This window comes from Danio rerio, chromosome 25 (genome assembly GCF_052040795.2).
Source record: "Danio rerio strain M-AB ecotype USA chromosome 25, GRCz13ab, whole genome shotgun sequence".
Lineage (NCBI taxonomy): Eukaryota > Metazoa > Chordata > Actinopteri > Cypriniformes > Danionidae > Danio > Danio rerio.
This window is the reverse complement of record NC_141045.1, coordinates 31,914,281-31,929,581: the sequence shown is the minus strand read 5'-3', so window position 1 is coordinate 31,929,581 and position 15,301 is coordinate 31,914,281. Positions and strand designations below refer to the sequence as shown.

At 39.7% G+C, this 15,301-nt stretch overlaps 2 protein-coding genes across 5 annotated transcripts in view; both read left to right on the top strand.

Moving 5' to 3' along the window:
- The window catches only part of parp6b (poly (ADP-ribose) polymerase family, member 6b), a 549,184-nt gene that overhangs the window by 92,400 nt on the left and 441,483 nt on the right, over positions 1-15,301 (top strand). The gene's annotated exons all lie outside the window — the stretch shown is intronic.
- Positions 4,407-15,301, top strand: part of LOC147830926 (uncharacterized) — a 42,368-nt gene continuing 31,473 nt past the window's right edge. The window contains exons 1-2 of one of the 4 annotated variants that reach the window (XM_087312487.1): positions 4,407-4,928; positions 5,746-6,139. In XM_087312487.1, coding sequence (XP_087168613.1) covers positions 4,821-4,928; positions 5,746-5,940 — 303 coding nt within the window. In that variant the 5' untranslated portion in view covers positions 4,407-4,820 and the 3' untranslated portion in view covers positions 5,941-6,139. The remainder of the gene's footprint in view (positions 4,929-5,745; positions 6,140-15,301) is intronic. The other 3 variants (XM_087312489.1, XM_087312488.1, XM_087312490.1) reach the window with 3 other exon arrangements.

Genomic DNA, 15,301 nt, shown 5'->3' with positions numbered 1-15,301 from the left:
CACCGTCGGGCTAGTAGCTCGCATGCATCATGCAAACCCCGCCCCCAGGACGTCCCCTGAATCAAACAGCCCCAGGAATGAGGGTTCAATTGCACCTGGACACAATTTGGATGTCCTAATGTGAGCACATCCTGGAAGACTAAAACTGCTTGAGTTGATTTAGGAGAGTCATTCCACCAGTATGGACCAGTATTTACGAAAGAACTTGAAAGTGTTTTTGCATCTCTTTGGGGACAGCTTTTCACTTGCAGAATGCAAACTTAAGTCTGAAATAATTAAACCAGGTATGCAAACATCAGTGCCTTTAATTTTATGCAAGTGTCTATTAGCAACCTGTGTAATTTGATGAACAGAGGCATGACATGTTCTCATCAGCTTGTCACTCTTGGCTCATTTGCAGAGTCTTGAAATGTTGGTTGAAAGGCCAGCCAAATGTCAATTTTAATATATGAGCCTGGACAGAACAAGAGGTTGAACAAGAGGTTGTGCAGCTAGTTCCATTATGAAGTGTCTAATTTTTGTAATGTTAACAAAAATCTGCAGGATTGGGAAGTCTACCAAATTCACCTGTGAATCAAGCAAACTAAGATTTGTGAATGTTCTGGAAGGTTGAGCCCAGCTGGATGTAGAAATTGTGATAATACATTGGGTTGACTTGAACTGCAAGTGGTTTTGTCTTGGCAAGGTTGACTTGAAGGTAATAGTTCTTCAACCAGCAAGAAATCATGTTAAAATAGACTTTGAACAATACTTTTTTTAGAGTAGAATACTTAGAGGAGAATTTCATTATGTGCAAAAAACTCCAATGACAAATTCAGCAGCATGATGAGTTAGGGTTAGCCAGTAAGGGTTTTACTTTGTTTATTAAGTTCACTAACTCTAATTTATAAGTCATTTGTCATGTTGCTGCTCTCTGGGGAAAGATGAGACTCAAGAACTGCCTCTGCGACAAGCTTGCTCAGTAGGAACAGGATGCCGGAGACAGTATTGGTCATTACTAATCAACCAAAAAAGAACTTTGTTGAGAGTATATCAGGAATTAAACCAAATTCAGTCTCTTAAACACAATTTATGAACAAATGCAAAGATGAGCACAATTGCTGGCTGTAGTTCACTTAGCAGTCAATAATATGAGACGTAACAGACTTTTCAGAATTGAACATAAAGCTAAAGAGTGTTTTGTTATTGGTTTTTTTATTGTTTTTCTTCAGACAATCTTGTTACTTTATGGATGTTTTATTCATTGATTTAAAGTAAAGAAGGGACACCTTAACAACAATCCAGAAAACATAGTTACTTCATACTAACAATCAAGTACTGCCCAAGCAATCCAATGTAATGTGTATTCATATAGTGCATTTATCATGTATGGCTATGCACCCAAAATGCTCGAGAGGGGAGTCTCTCCACACCACTACCAGTGTGCAGCATCAACTTGAATGCTGTGACGGGCAGCCAAAGGAAAACAATGCCAGCGCACTCACCACACACCAGCTATTGGTGGAGTGGAGAAACAGTCAAAGATCCAATTCAATGCATGGGGATGATTGGGAGGCCATAATAGGAAAAGGACGATGGAGGGCAGGCCCGGATTGGCTAATCGGGAGGACCGGGAGAATTCCCGGTGGGCCGGTGCGTTTTTTGGCCGCGAGGGCCGGTGTCCCTAGCTCCAGAATCTGTTGCTCTCAGCAGTCACACTTTTTAAATTAATTTATTTATTTACTTGACCACAGTCTTCTTATTCATTATTTTACCGCAGCTCCGGTCTTTTTATATATATCCAGCCTGCTGGTGGTCCAGTGGTTAGCACATTAGATTACGATGCTGCTGACCTGGGTTTGATCCTCGTCTGTGTATGATTTTTTTTTTTTCATTTTTATTGTGAAGACATATAATACTGTTAGAGTTGTTGAACATTTGAAGTTATAAAGCAGCTGTTTTCTCAAAAAAAGACGTGATAGTGTAATTAGAAACTGAATTGGAATGACCTTATTTTAATATTGTGAACTGTGTCGTGTATTGTGTATTGTGTCGTGAACTGAGGTGGGCCGGTCTGAGGCTTAAAACTCCAGGGCTGAATAGGAGTGCCACTCCGGTCCTGATGGAGGGACTTTGGCCAGTACACCGGAGTTACACCCCTACTCTTTATGAGAAGTGTCATTGGATTTTTAATGACCACAGAGAGTCAGGACCTCAGTTTAACATCTCATCTAAAAGATGGCAGTCACTGAAAGTCCCCTTCACTATACTGGGGCATTAGGACTCCCACAGACTGCAGGTTGAGCTCCCCCTGCTGGCCTCACTAACACCACTTCCAACAGAAACCTAGGGCCCTATCATACACCCGGCGCAATGCGGCACAAGGCGCAACACAATAGTCGTTTTGACGTTTTGCGCCACGCTGTGTAAATAGCAAATGCATTTGCACTCATATGTGCGCCCATAGTCGTTCTGGTCTAAAAAAAAGGCGTATTGCTGGCACGTTGCTACTTTGAGGAACTTCAATAGAAGATTTAAATAGATCAGATCAAAGCTGGTCTATTGTCCAGCGCAGGGCGCGTTAGTTGTGCGTCTCGCTTACACATTGCTTAATACAGACAGGGTGCACAGCAATACGCAAATATCTTTACAATTGAAAAATGATTAAAATATTAAGGATATATATAGGATATAATAAGGATATATAGCCTATAGGATATCAATATAAAGGATAAAAATATTACAAAACATATTATTTTCTAGCCTACATAAATATAAAAACAAAACTTTCATGACTTCTTCATCTCGGGGGGCTTCAATTTATTCATAACGATTTGCTTTTGTATAATGTTTTTATTATTAGCAGTATTATTTATTATATCCATATTTATATTTGTTTTATTAAAAACAAGCTTAGATTTGTCCACCTGTCAGGTTTTAGACCATATGGGGCACAGCATGTGTATTTGGATATAACTCAGTTGTTTGAGCACACTTCGTTATTATTGTTCATTTATTAGTTTGCTGGAAATTAGAACTGAATTTAGAAATAGTTTTAAAACAAATCTTTGCGCTTAACAAACTAAGTCAATTATTTAAAGGCTAATGGATGTCTGTGCGTACAAGGTTTCCCAATCCACGAGCGTGAAAGTGAACGTAGATATTGTGAAGGCCTTATCTCTCTTTCTCGTGCTGCAGATGCTCTGTTTAACTGTTTTCTTGCTATTGAAATGCTCAGTTTTTCAACTTACAAAGTCAGTCATGTAAATAGCAAATGGCACACTGACACTTAAAGGGAATGGGAGATGAGACTCTGATTGGTTTATTTTTAAAACACACCTATAACTCATTAAGAAAATAAGCTCAACCCTGTTAGACCATGAGCCATGCCGCAAAGCGGATTTTTCCATCCTTAAATAATCAAAAGTGGATTCCGACACGCCCTAATTGCTTTTGCGCTCTGCACTTTGCGCTTGGATTGTCAAAATAGAGCCTCTAATCTTCCCAACATTGTCTCATCAAGCTACTGTCCAGGCTCAGCCCTGCTTAGCTTCAGTGAGTGACCCGTCTTGAGCTGCATGATGAACTTGCTGCAGCAATCCCTAACAACACCCAAGCAATCGTACAGCTATTCAGCAACTTCGTAGAGCTACTCAAAACGCTACAACAGCTGTGCATCAGTGGCCATTTTTAATTCATAAGATTCTGTGTGAAGTGCAACCAGTGGCCTAATGGCTTTACAATATTGATCTCTAACTTAATTCCAGTTCAAGAGTAGTCTTGAGCACCTTGACTATTTTGGATCTGTTGTACTTGATTGGGGTTGGAGCAAAACTGTGCAGAGCTGCAGCCCTCCAGGATTTGAGTTTGAGACCTATGCTTTACAAATCATTTGATTGATCTCCATTAGAAACTCAGACATGTGGGTTTAGGACCTATTATTTGCCAAAAAAAAACAAAAAAACAGGGTTATGAATGGTCCCTGTAAATGGTGAAAATCTCTAAGAGTCGCCCAGATGGTGAAAGTCCCCCTGAAAAGCAATTACTGTCTGAATAGGGCTTTAGCCACATCTACAGTACATGCCTAACTGCATTTGGTTGCTACCATGTGATTGGCTGATTGAATATCTGTATTAAAGGGCAGTTCAACAGGTGTACCTAAAGTGTATGGTAAGCGTTTAAGAATATAGATTCTGCTGTACTGCATACAGCATTGCACAAAACCCTTGATGTATTAAGTTTGACAGTGCAAAGTTGAAACGATGTCTGAAAAAGCATTCATTTTCTGCAGTCAGTTCTGTGCACTGTGAACGTGTGAATGTGATATCCGCAGGCTGGAGCTTCATTTGCCCTGATGCCAGTGCACAAGTCGGGTACACAGTGTTCCCTGTCTTCAAAGCAGATGCGAGGAGGGGGCGAAGCGCTTTGCTCTGAGCCGCTGACATTGTGCAAGCCTGGAGGTTATATGTGTGTGTGTGTGTATTTGAACATATACGCTTGTTGCTTCCAGTGTTCTTATTCTCACGGTTTGTAGTGCAGCAAACTGTTATTTAAGCCATCTGTCAACCTTTGCCCGCATCCCTTGGATTCTGGCATGCTGAGTTCCCATAGTGACATTTAAAGTAAGGCAACTGCTGTTATACCATAGGTGAACTAACAGCCTCACGTACATGTGGCCGTCCAGCAGGTGGTTTGGGAAAATGTTGTGCAACCTCATTAATTCAGGGCTTCAAAGAGCAGCCAGTGCTATTAAGGCTACCGATTGGTTCTCCTGAGGCACTTCCCACCTCAGAACTCATTTCTAAAAAGGGACACGCACTAGAGCACTTGTGGCGGTCTCCATGGCAACAGCTGGCTCTGGTGTGACAATGCTCCGTCGGAATTCCGGATGGATGGTCCAGGTTGTTCCCACGCTGCACGGCGAGGAATGCCTCTTTCACAAACATGCTGTGGGTGGCATCCACATACAGAGCAAATCCGCTGCTCAAAAATCGAAAATCGTGATTGTTGATGCTTGCATAACTGATGTTACATATTAATATCACACAGTTTTCATGTTTTGATTCACAATGCATTATTAGGCTTATTAGAGAAACACATTAGACAACATAAACATGAGTGGAGAATGACCAGGGTTTTTATTGTAGTCTTTTATATTGTTAAATGCTATTTGTTATATATGAAAAAGAAATGTTCCCTTAGCTAAATACATCTATTTACTTGCTAATTATATTTCAGGTAATTAAAATGATAATTTATTATTTAAATTCTGTAATTTTCTGTAACAATAACAACCCTGAGATGGACTGCTTATTTAAAAATATGACAACAAAAACAAACACAATGGAAATGTTTCAAGGGGATACAAAAACGTGACAGACCCGCCTGGGATTTGCTTATGGTGCCATCACTACTGCTCAGCAAAGTAGGTGATCTTTGAAAGGTGAGTTTTTTTTTGTTTGTTTGTTTATTTTGACATTCTGATGACATGATTCCCTTGTCGTTTGGGTATTATTAGCCTAAATAACCTAAATAGCCAGGTCTGTCATGTTTTAGGTTCCCTTGAAAAGGTCCCTTGAAATATTTTCGTTGAGTTCCGTGCTATTTGCATGTGGAATTGCAACACTTTTTCTTAATTTGTTTGTATCGTGAAAATTTGCAGCAGGTTTTCTTAATGTGGTGTAAGGATGAAGATCTTTTCTTAATTTGCTGGTGTTTTTTCACAGATTTCTATACAGATATTATATTACACATATTTCTACACAGATTCCAACCATCCTGGCCGCTGCCGATAGCCCTGGTGCCGTTGTCCTCCACGTGGGGACAAACGACAACGGGCTCCGGCAGTCGGAGATCCTGAAGAAGGACTTCAGGAGCCTGATCGAGACGGTTCGACGCACCTCGCCCGTTACGCAGATCATCGTTTCTGGGCCGCTTCCTACCTACGGCCGAGGAAATTAAAGGTTCAGTAGACTTTTAGCTCTGAATGAATGGCTAATAACATGGTGTAAAGAACAGAAATTGCGCTTTGCTAATAACTGGAATCTTTTCTGGGAGCGTCCTAGGCTCTTCCGTCCTGACGGCCTGCACCCCAGTCGAGCCGGAGCTGAACTCCTGTCGGACAACATCTCCAGATTACTTCACACAATCTGACTAGCAGGTAAAAATTCACAAAATTCACATTATAGCCACCTAGACTCTTGTTCACCCCACTTAAACATCAGTAACGCATATCTGGCAAATCCTATAGAGACTGTGTCTGTTCCTCGTATTAATAGATTAAGAAATAAACGTACTGTGTGCTCCAGAAAAAATCTGTGCATGGCTGTTTCTCAATATGCGTTTTTCATCGGTCTTGGGTCCTCGTGTTCTCCTGTAACGTCATCATCAGCTGCCTAAGTTCAGTTCCAATACTCAAGACCGCAAGTACGGAGGACGCGTGAAACTTCCCAGATGTGATCTTGATATCGAGGACGCACCGATGCAAACTTGAGCACCGAACTCGCTCTGGAAGTCCCAGAAGTCATTGCGACTGGAGGTGGGAAGCGCAGCATTTTTCTAGATTTATTATTAAAGTTCAGAGATATAAATTATTTAACTCAGGAGTTTCCCTAAATGAAGCGGTGAAAGTAAACATTACCATGACCATCATAATAAAGGAATAAACATATTAAGGGTGTTTGTTTGCTGAAATTCATATTAAACTATGTTATATTTATATTGTGCAGAGTATATTTATAATGTTTTTATGCAAGGTAAGTATTTTGAAAAGGGAAAAAACAATAAATCGTTGTAAGAATACGGTAATGTTTAAATAATTTACAATTTAAAATGCGTGAAGGTCACGTGACCATCAGGAAGAACGCAGCATCTCATTTCTCAAAAGACGCATTCTCTGCCCTCGCGGTCTCCTGAGTTCGTTCTTTCGAGGACACTTGGCAAGACCGGTCTCCACAAGAACACAAGTCCGTTCTCTGCGTTCTTGGAATTGAGAAACAGCCCTTGTGTTTTCTTAAATTGCAGCGCATTAAACTCTCTCAGCCACTGTACACTCTTTATTAGGCACACCTGTCCAACTGCTCGTTAACGAAAATTTCGAATCAGCCAATTACATAGCAGAAGCTTAATGCATTTAGACATGTAGACATGGGCTGCGTCCGAAACCGCCTACTACTCAGTAGGTACTGCATTTGAATTTAAACGTACTACTCGGCCGTTAGAAAAGTACGTACTATACAATATGAATATGAAAAGTATGAATGGAATTCGGACGTACTACATCCGCCATTTTGTCATGGTCACGTGACCTACCTGCGTCAATTGCGTCGCTTTACTCCCATTCATGAATTCACTCACGGGGCATCATGGGATAGCGCAGCATGCATAGGATGCGCACTCTAGAATCTCGCCGGAAGTAGTAAGTCATACGGGTACTTCTCGCATACTGATTTTCGAATTCTATGAATTCGGACATACTACTCGGCTCGCATACTGATATTGGCGTACTACATAGTATGGAAGTATGCGGTTTCGGATGCAGCCATGGTCAAGACAATCTGCTGCAGTTCAAATCGAGCATCAGAATGAGGAAGAAAGGTGATTTAAGTGAATTTGAACGTGGCATGGTTGTTAGTGCCAAGCGAGCTGGTCTGAGTATTTCAGAAACTAAATTCGAGGGTATACAGAGAATGGTCCAAGAAAAAAAATATCCAGTGAATGGCAGTTATGTGGAAACAAATGACTTGTTGATGCCAGAAAGCAGAGGAGAATGGCAAGACTGTTTTGAGCTTATAAAAAGGCAACAGTAACTCAGATAACCACTCGCTACAACCGAGGTATTCAGAAGAGCATTTCGTCCAACACGTCCAACCTTGAGGTGGATGGTTTACAGCAGCAGAAGACCACACCGGGTGCCATTCCTGTTAGCTAAGAACAGGAAACAGAGAGTACATGTCACTCAGGCTCAACAAAATTAGACAGTACCCTGCTGAAAAATCCAGCTTAAACCAGCCTAGGCTGGTTGGCTGGTTTTAGCTGGTCATCCAGGCTGGTTTTAAAGGGGTTTTGGCCATTTTCAGGCTGGTTTCAAGCCATTTCCAGCCTGGTCTTAGCTGGTCAGGCTGGGAGATGACCAGCTAAAACCAGCTTGACCAGCCTAGCCAGGCTGGGAGCCCAGCCAAAACCAGCTATGTCTAGCTTAAACCAGGCTGGTCAAGCTGGTTTTAGCTGAATTTAGCTGCTCATTTTCCAGCCTGACCAGCTAAGACCAGGCTGGAAATGGATGGAAACCAGCCTGGAAATGGCCAAAACCCCTCTAAAACCAGCCTGGTCAACCAGCTAAAACCAGCCAACCAGCCTAGGCTGGTTTAAGCTGGATTTTTCAGTAGGGTAGAAGACTGGAAAAACATTGCCTGGTCTGATGAGTCTCGATTTTTGCTGCGACATTTGGTTGATAACTTAGGGTCGGAATTTTGCGTTAACAACATGAAAGCATGCATAAATCCTGCCTTGTATCAATGGTTCAGGCTGCTGGTGGTGGTGGTGTAATGGTGTGGGGGATGTTTTCTTGCCACACTTTGGGCCCATTAGTACCAATTGAGCATTGTGTCACAGACTATCTAGTATTGTTGCTGACCATGTTCACAATGTACCCATCTGCTGATGGCTACGTCCAGCAGGATAATGCATCATGTCATACAGCACAAATAATCTCAGACTAGTTTCTTGAACATGACAATGAGTTCACTGTACTCAAATGGCCTCCACAGTCACCAGATCTCAATCCAATAAAGCACCTTTGGGATGTGGTGGAATGGGAGATTCACATCATTGATGTGCAGCTGACAAATCTGCAGCACTGCATGATTCTATCATGTCCATATGGAACAAAATCTTTGGGGAATATTTCCAGTACCTTGTTAAATCTATGCCTTGAAGGATAAGGACAGTTCTGAAGGCCAAAGGGGGTCCAACCCAGTGTACATGTAGTAAAAAAAAAGTCATTGACTATGTGATTTAGCAGCTTCCACATGCTTTTCAATAGTGTAGACAGTCTAAATCAGCAGAACATATAAATAGATTACTGTACAATCCAATGCGGATATTTCAATTTGAGTATCTCCTAGATGGCCACATGTTTAGCAACATGCTAACTGTTTAGTACAAAAATGCTTAAGAATGATTAGTTCATTGCAAAAAAATACACTACATGTGATATAATATATAGGTGTGAGCTCAGCAAGACTTGTTTTTAGCAAATGCTAAATCTACTTTTGTGCTACATCTACTTTTATGTAGCCGACAGTCGTTGTCATATTTTATTCCTGATTAAAAATATGTTAAACTTTCTTTAAAAATAATGACCTAGATGTTAACTACATAATGTACTTGCTTTGTTGGTTTAGCAACAAGCTAATTACTCAAATCAATTCTGTAGCCACCCTTGCAATTTGCAGTTGTTGAGTTAATGTTAATTAGATTTCATGCTAGCAGTTAGCATGTTAGTTTAGATGGAAGCCACTTATATACAGACAGTAGACAGCAACAAAGCTCGCTTGCTATTGGAAAAAGCCAGCCTCCATCCATCATCCCCTCTCATATCATTATTTCTCTTTCTTCCAACATAACAAACAGCTAAGTAACCATGCCTGGACATTCTCAGAGAAAGCTCTGCGGCAGGTTGTGTGACATTTAGCTCCGATCTGGGGTCACCGATCCCCTCTCGGCCCTAAAAAGGGCATGATTGGCCGATCTCTGCCTCACAAAAAGACCAATCATAGACACCCACCCACTGCCAGCGGCAACAGATGTGACTTCACAAGCTCTGTAAATTATACAGAGCTCTTGTCTAGCTGCAGGGATGCGTCTTCATATACATAGGTTCCATGAAATGTGCCTGAAAGGCAGACGGCAGTGAGTCACGAACAGCTGGACTCTCATCTGGACGCTAATGTTTGCTTTAAACCAAGTCTTAACCACAGTGAAAGGATCTGCTCATCTCTGGTAAATCAGCCGCAGCAGATTTTTATAGCATCTAAATGCGTCTTCAGTGTGAGTTTAAATTGATTCAATGTGTGAGGGGGAAAAATTATGTTAAAATTATTTTACATAAATTAGGCATATATATATATATATATATATATATATATATATATATATATATATATATATATATATATATATAGTTGAAGTCAGAATTATTAGCCCTATTTTTTTTTCTTTTTTAAATATTTCTTTAATGATTTTTAACAGAGCAAGAACATTTTCACAGTTTGTCTGATAATATTTTTTCTTCTGGAGAAAGTCTTATTTGTTTTATTTCAGCTAGAATAAAAGCAGTTTTTCATTTTTAAAATATTTTAAGGTCAAAGTTATTAGCCCTTTTAAGCTATATATTTTTCTATAGTCCACAGAACAAACCATCGTTGTACAAAGACTTGCCTACTTACCCAGACTTGCCTAGTTAGCCTAATTAACCTAGTTAAGCCTTTAAATGTCACTTTAAGCTGTATAGAATAGTCTTGAAAAATATCTAAGAAAATATTATTTACTGTCATCATGGCAAAGATAAAAGAAATCAGTTATTAGAGATGAGTTATTTAAACTATTATGTTTAGAAATGTGTTGAAAAAAATGTCTCTGTTAAACAGAAATTGGGAAAAAATAAACAGGGTGGGTTAATAATTCAGGGCGGTTAATAATTCTGACTTCAACTGTGTATAAAACATAATTAACATAGCATAATTAATACTATCTATGATATTTTTATTTAAAATTATTGTTAAATATTTCATTATTAAATATACAACAATTTATCTTATTCTAAGTCTTGTTGTTGTGTACAGAAAACTTAATTTAGGTTTTTTTTATCTACATGTCATATTTGTATACATATTTTATACTGTATATACAGTATTATTCAAAATAATAGCAGTACAACGTAACCAATCAGAATAATAAAGGGGTGTGTTCAAAAAAGTTGCAGGGTCTGCTGATGACTACAAACTCCACACTATTTTATACAAACGTTTTTGTTTCTAGGATTTAGCAATCCTGTGAATCACTAAATTAGTATTTAGTTATATGACCAGTTTTATATATATATATATATATATATATATATATATATATATATATATATATATATATATATATATATATATATATATATATATATATATATATATATATATATATATAACTGCTTCACATCTGTGCGGCATGGAGTCAACCATCTTGTGGCACCTTTCAGCTGTTATTCCACTCCATGATTCTTTAACAACATTCCACAATTTATTTACATTTCTTTTTTTGCTTTAGTAAAAGCATTTTTAAAATCACCTCACAAGTTCTTGATTGGGTTAAGATCCAGGGGTTGGGCTGACCACTGCATAATATTAATTTTGTTGGTTTGGAACCAAGTCTTTGCTTTGTGTTTGGGGTCATTGTCTTGTTGAAACAACCATTTCAAGGGCATGTCCTCTTCAGCATAAGGCAATAAGTATTTTGACATATGCAAACTGATCCATGATCCCTGGTATGCAACACCATAGTAGGAGAAACATTCCCATGTCAAGATGCTTGCACCACCATGCTTCACCGTCTTTACTGTGTACTGTGGACTGAATTTAGATTTTTTTGTCCTCTCACAAACTGTCTGCGGCCCTTGGACCTAAAAAGAACAATGTTACACTCATCAGTGCACAAAATGTTCCTCCATATCTCTTTAGGCCGGTTGATGTGTTCTTTGGCAAATTGTAACCTCTTCTGCACGTGCCTTTTTTTTAACAGAGAGACTTTTAGCTTCGCACAGACGTCTTTTAACTGTCACAGTACTTACAGGTAACTCCAGACTGCCTTTGATCATCCTGGAGCTGATCATTGGCTGAGCCTTTGCCATTCGGGTTATTCTTTGATCCATTTTGATGGTTTCTTCCACATCTCTCAGGTTTAGTACTCCATTTGAAGGCATTGGCAATCATTTTAGCTGAACAGCCTATAATTATTTGCACCTCTTTATGGGTTGTCCCCTCTCCTATCAACTTTTTAATCAAAGTAGGCTGCTATTTTGGACAATGTCTTGAATGACCCATTGGCGCCAGGCTTTCAAGTGCAAAAGAGTTGGCTTCATCCTTACATTTACATTTAGTCATTTAGCAGACGCTTTTATCCAAAGCGACTTACAAATGAGGACAAGGAAGCAACTTACACAACTATAAGAGCAACAATGAATAAGTGCTATAGGCAAGTTTCAGGTCTGTAAAGTCTAAGAAGGAAAGTATTAGTATTAGTATTTTTATTTTTTATTTTTTATTTTTTGGGTACAGTTAGTGTGATATCCAGAGAGGCAATTGCAGATTAGGAAGGGAAGTGGAGACAAAATAGTTGAGTTTTTAGTCGTTTCTTGAAAATAGCGAGTGACTCTGCTGTTCTGATGCAGTTAGGGAGTTCATTCCACCAACTGGGCAGATTGAGCGTGAGCGTTCGCGAAAGTGATTTCTTCCCTCTTTGGGATGGAACCACGAGGCGACGTTCATTCACAGAACTCAAGTTTCTGGAGGGCACATAGATCTGCAGAAGTGAGAGCAGATAAGAAGGAGCAAAGCCAGAAGTCGTTTTGTAGGCAAACATCAAAGCTTTGAATTTGATGCGAGCAGCAACTGGCAGCCAGTGCAAACGGACTAGCAGCGGAGTGACATGTGCTCGTTTAGGTTCATTGAAGACCACTCGTGCTGCTGCGTTCTGGAGCAGCTAAAGAGGCTTGATAGAGTTAGCTGGAAGCCCAGCTAGTAGAGAGTTGCAGTAATCCAGTTTGGAGAGAACCAGAGCTTGAACAAGGAGTTGAGCTGCATGTTCAGATAAGAAGGGTCGGACATTTCTGATGTTATAGAGTGCGAATCTGCACGATCGAGCAGTTCTAGAAATGTGGTCAGAGAAGTTTAGTTGGTCATCAATTGTTACTCCAAGGCTTTTCACCATTTTGGATGCAGTAATGGAGTAATCATCCTTAAATAGGGGCCACCTGATTCACACCTGTTTTTTTTACAAAATTGATGACCTCACAGATTGAATGCAACACTGCTATTTTTTTAACACACCCCTTTAAACTAATGTCCTAATTGCAAACCTTAACGCCCCATACACACAGGGCTTCAGCGTCAATGATTAACTGAAGGTGTGTCAGAGTTAGCCAATAAAATTCAGTCAGCAATAGGCCACTGCCTAGCTGGTGTATTTGCATAAAGCAATCTGATTGGCTGACGCTTCCGTCTGCACTTGAAAAGTTGATCTAGTCCCAACTTCTGCAGCGAGCAACGCCTCTAAAGCAACGCCTTACATCACCCATTCAAAGTGAATGGGAATCGTTGACACTAAAGCCCTGCGTAAGAGCGTGCACACCATTGTCTTGTTTGTTTTCTGAGAATCTCCTGCACCTAGTGGTAACCTGTTTGTCATGTATAAATAAATAAAAAATATACAAAAAAATGAATTATTCTGAATAGTCACATTGTACTGCTACTCTTTTGAACAATACTGTACATGTTTTATTTATGTATGTCGTGGTTGCCTCATTGCATGTGTTTGGAGCTCCGTCACATATATTTCCTTTTTTATAATAAAATGCAGCCCCCCATTCGCTTGTATTTGTCTTTAATACTAAGGGTGAACGATCCCTTAATACCTTAATATAAATAAATCCACTCAAATGTTTTGTCTCTCAAGCATCTGCTTCTAGCTTTGGACTGCTAGCATCACTAGCCAGCTAAAGCTACCAGCTTTAGCGTCCCAAATATACACTACGCATATATGCACTGGGTACTTATGCACTTACACACTCAACACACACTAATATATGTATGTAGTGTCATCGCAAATAGAGCACTAATGCTTTTTTTTTTACTAAGCGAAAATTTAAACCGCTTTTCTAATGACTTTGACGGTCACAAAATTAGTGAAAACAGGACCAAACTACCAAATAACACCTGCCATGAGTATAATCGCATTCATCATTGGGAGGCGCTATAATCACTCTCATAGGAGAATTTTGCTTTCACAATCCAAAATAAGTAATAGTAATAATAATATTAATATAATAATAATATTTTTTTTTATATATAGCGCCTTTCCAGAGCTCAAGAACACTTTACAAGGAATGCAACAAAAAGATAAACAAACCTTGGTCCCACTTTATATTAAGTGTCCTTAACTACTATGTACTTACATCAAAAAATAAATACAATGTACTTACTGTGTTTATAATGTATTTGAGAACACTTGTGGTGCTTTTTAGTTGGGATAGAGGTTGGGTTATGGACAGGTTTGGTGGCATGGGTAGGTTTGGGGGGGGCGGGGGGGTTAAGGTGTAAGGGATGGTCAACAGTGTATTTACAAATGTAATAACAAAAGTTAATTACAGATGTAAATACATACATGTATTTAATCAAGCATAAGTACAAAGTAAATGCATGTATTTACACAATAAGTACATTGTAACAAACTATTAAATCCTGTGTAAGTACATATTAGTTAAGGCCACTTAATATAAAGTGGGACCCAAACTTTTTAAGGCCTTTTAAAGTAATCCAATATCAGTGCCTGAAAGCTCCGCCCCTTCTGCTACGAAAGTAAAGCTGCAGTCGTTGAGACCGTGAAGTGTCCATCATTCCACTCTTCATTTTACCGGTTGAATAAGGGCCTACTCACAATATGCCATTCGAACCGTGCCCAGGCCCGTTTCCTAGATCGTTTGAGAAGAGTGAGTGCTCTGAATCGAGCTCAGGCACAGTCACTTGGCCGGCCCTGGCCTGGTTGGAAGAGGTGCACCAGAGCCCGAAACTGAAGACGAGACGTGACTTTTAAGAGACTGTTTCATATGGATTTATTAATCATTCTTACTGTTCAATGAACGCAAACTGTTGTAGATTATTAAAGACACGAACCCCTTACTGCACAACAGCTGCACCTTCAACAAACCTCCTAACTTCTGCAGCGCAAGGACTTTTCTGATGTTCATGAGCGTCAAAATTGGCTGATCTGTCTGGCGGAATATTTGACTGCGTGTCACCGCATCCCAAACAACTAAAACGATATAACCAAAGTAATCTCCACTTTGCTGAGCAAACGCGCTTACTGAACAGCACATTACTGAGGACGTAAGCATACCTAGGCCCGAATGTAATGTGAGTGCGGGCCATGGGGGGACACAGAAGGGAAGACAAGCGTGCTTTGGCCTGGTTCAAGGCAACTGTACATAGTGTGAGTAAACCCTTAGTGCATCATCCGAGTAATTAAAGTGCACTTATTATTTTTAGAAAATGCTATA